Source organism: Mandrillus leucophaeus, unplaced genomic scaffold (assembly GCF_000951045.1).
Source record: "Mandrillus leucophaeus isolate KB7577 unplaced genomic scaffold, Mleu.le_1.0 Scaffold442, whole genome shotgun sequence".
Lineage (NCBI taxonomy): Eukaryota > Metazoa > Chordata > Mammalia > Primates > Cercopithecidae > Mandrillus > Mandrillus leucophaeus.
The window spans coordinates 1,968,808-1,971,953 of record NW_012104721.1 but is presented as its reverse complement, the minus strand read 5'-3'; the positions used below and the strand labels follow the sequence as shown (position 1 = coordinate 1,971,953).

Here is a 3,146-nt window from a genome sequence, read left to right as displayed (position 1 = left end):
TAGCCAGGATGGTCTCCATCTCCTGACCTCGTGATCCGCCCACCTTGGCCTCCCAAAGTGCTGGGATTACAGGCATGAACCACCGCGCCTGGCCAAAAAAAAATTTTTTTTTGAAACAGGGTCTTGCTCTTTTGCCCAGGCTGGAGTACAGTGGTGCAATCTCTGCTCACCGCAGCTTCCCATCTCAGCCTCCCAAGTAGCTGGGACTACAGGCATGCACCACCATGCCCAGCTAAATTTGTTTGTTTTAGTGGAGATGAGGTCTTGCCATGCTGCCCACACTGGTCTCAAACTCCTGGGCTCAGGCGATCCTCCTGTCTCGGCCTCACGAAGTATTGGGATTACAGGCACGAGTCACTACACCTGGCCTGCACTAAATATCGGTACACATGTGGCTTAGCTTTTTCCCATTTTGGAGTATGTTCTCAGTGTTTGCTCCTGTGGGTTAGATGACTGGGTCAAATGATTTTTTTTTTTTTTTTTTTTTTTTACAGTGTGTCACTCTGTTGCCCAGGCTGGAGTGCACCTCTGCCTCCTGGGTTCAAGCGATTCTCCTGCCTCAGCCTCCTGAGTAGCTGGGACTACAGGCGCCCACCACCACACCTGGCTAATTTTTGTATTTTTGGTAGAGATGGAGTTTCAGCATGTTGGCCAGGCTGGTCTTGAACTCCTGACCTCAGGTGATCTGCCCATCTCTGCCTCCCAAAGTGCTGGGATTACAGGCGTGAGCCACTGTGCCTGGCTAAGAGGGATTTTTTTTTTTTTTTAACATGATCTGGGGCAGGTTTAGTCACAAAGGATGCTGGCCACTTAGACCTGAGTCAGCCATGCCAGAGCTGGGGGTTGGAACAGTTGTGGAAGAGACCGAGTCTGCACAACCTATAGGCTTGGCAAGCTGAGGCTGATCAGAGTTGGCGTCTGTGGGAATTAGGGAGGCTGCACTTCTTTGGCCACATTCCTGGGGCAGCAAGACTAATTCTGAACTCCATCTCCATTTGCTGGAGGGAGTATGCTCCTGATGTCCTCTCTTCCCCAGTCAGGGCTGCCTCAGAAGCTCCATGCTGAGGGTCTTTGGAGACCTCAACTTGCAGGAGCCAATGTTGCTCTGCCACTATATTGTCTCCCCAAAGGGTCTCCATGGCAACCTGTTGTTATCCAGCTCAAAATGAGAAGGTTCTCTCCCCTTTCGTTTCCACAGCTCTAATGTCTTGCTGGACCAAAATCTCACCCCCAAGCTTGCTCACCCAATGGCTCACCTGTGTCCTGTCAACAAAAGGTCAAAATACACCGTGATGAAGACTCACCTGTTCCAGGCGTCAGTTGCGTATCTGCCAGAGGATTTCATCCGGGTGGGGCAGCTGACGAAGCGAGTGGACATCTTCAGCTGTGGAATAGTAAGAGCGTCCTTCCCTGCTTATACTGGGGCCTGCCCTGATTTGTCCTTCCCACAGCTCCTTTGTAATCACAGGATACGGTAGAGGCACACAAACGGGTTCCATCAAAGTTCAGCAGGGGCTGTCAAACCGTGGCCCACAGGCCACTCTGGCCTGTGGCCTATTTTGTGTGGTCTGTGAGCTAAGAGTAGTTCTACATTTATAAAGGATTATATTTTTAAACCAAAGAATATGTGATAGAGACTGAACATGCCCCACAAAAGCTCACATATTTACTGTGTGGCCTGTTACAGAAGAAATTTGCCAGCCCTTGAAGGAAAACCGCTCATGAGTATCCAGGTTCTAGTAGGCTCCAGATATCCTCTCCTGACTTCCCTAATTCCCATCAGCCATCCACCTGTCCATCCAATTGTCTATTTGTCCTTATTTGTTCATCGCTGTCCGATCATCCATCCACTCTTTAGCTGCCCATCCATTCAGCGACCGTTGACCCACCCAGCATCCCATCCTGCCACCACCACCATCCTTGTCTGCCATTGTGTTGTGCCAGGCACTAGGAATATGAATGTAACGAAAACACAGCCCTCTCCTCAGCAGCTCATCGTGTAGCAGTCTACAGAGTATATTTCTGTAGAACTCCAATTCCTTTGGATCTCTAGGATTGGTGGGTTAAAAGGTTTATGCCTTGACAGGCTTGGAAATATTGCATTAGGCAAAGCCAAGCAGGTTTCTTTACCACAAGATTAATTCAAGCTGGTAGGATGGTAATGAGCCTTTAATCTGGGACTTGTGAATTCACCAGAGAGGGGTATGCAGTGTTTCCCAAGCTCATTTGACTGTGGAACCTTGTTTTCTCAGAATATCTGTCCTCATCTGTGTTCCATGGAACCCAGTCTGGGAAATGCTGCTGAGAAGAGTGACAGCCAGGTTGGCTTCAGCCAAGTGCCTACAGCTGCCCTGTGGGCCTCACCCTCTCTTCTTCTCTAGCCTTGAACTCTGTACTTCCTCTCTCTGACCACAGTCTCCTGTCTACCTCTGCCACTAGAACCGTGTCCCTGAGTCACCTCTGCCCTCAGCAAGAACCCCAGATTCTGTACCCCTGTGTCTCCCAGCAGGTTCCTCTGCCTCCCTCAGCCCCACTGTGAGTTGTTCAGTGAAGCTCAGCAGGGCTAGTCCAGGCTCCTGCTCCTTTAAGAACCAGGTGGATGGGCAGGGAGTGGTGGCATACGCCTGAAATCTCAGTACTTTGGGAGGCCGAGGTTGCAGTGAGCCGAGATCATACTATTGTACTCCAGGCTGGGCAAAACAGCAAGACTCTGTCTAAAAAAAAAAAAAAGAAAAGAACCGGGGGATGGAACCCCTAGGCCCAGCTCAGTTACTTTCAGCTGTGTGACCTACACCCAGCACCTCTGTCTCTGGGCCTCAGTTATGCTTTCTGTAAGATGGGGCTAACGATATACATGGAGACAAATGGGATAATATATGTAAGCAGGTGAGCATGGTAACTTGCACCCTGCACCTACCAAGAATATTATGATGACTGTGGTTATTGTTATTCCCATCTTTACACCCTCCTTCTGATATCTGTTTACTCTTGACCCTCTAACCGATGTGTTAGTGTCACAGGTGACTTCCTCATCCATCCATTCACTCTCCCACCCATCCACCCACGCACCCACCCTTGCACCCACTCACCCATCCACCTACCCACCTGTCCACCCATGTACCCACCCTCCCTCCTACCCTCCCACC

At 50.1% G+C, this 3,146-nt stretch overlaps 1 protein-coding gene across 1 annotated transcript in view; it reads left to right on the top strand.

The window, feature by feature from the left end:
* IRAK2 (interleukin-1 receptor-associated kinase 2) overlaps positions 1 to 3,146 on the top strand; it is an 88,242-nt gene that overhangs the window by 62,681 nt on the left and 22,415 nt on the right. Inside the window, exon 9 of the mRNA XM_011994134.1 lies at positions 1,199 to 1,394. Within this exon, the coding sequence (XP_011849524.1) occupies positions 1,199 to 1,394 (196 nt within the window). The remainder of the gene's footprint in view (positions 1 to 1,198; positions 1,395 to 3,146) is intronic.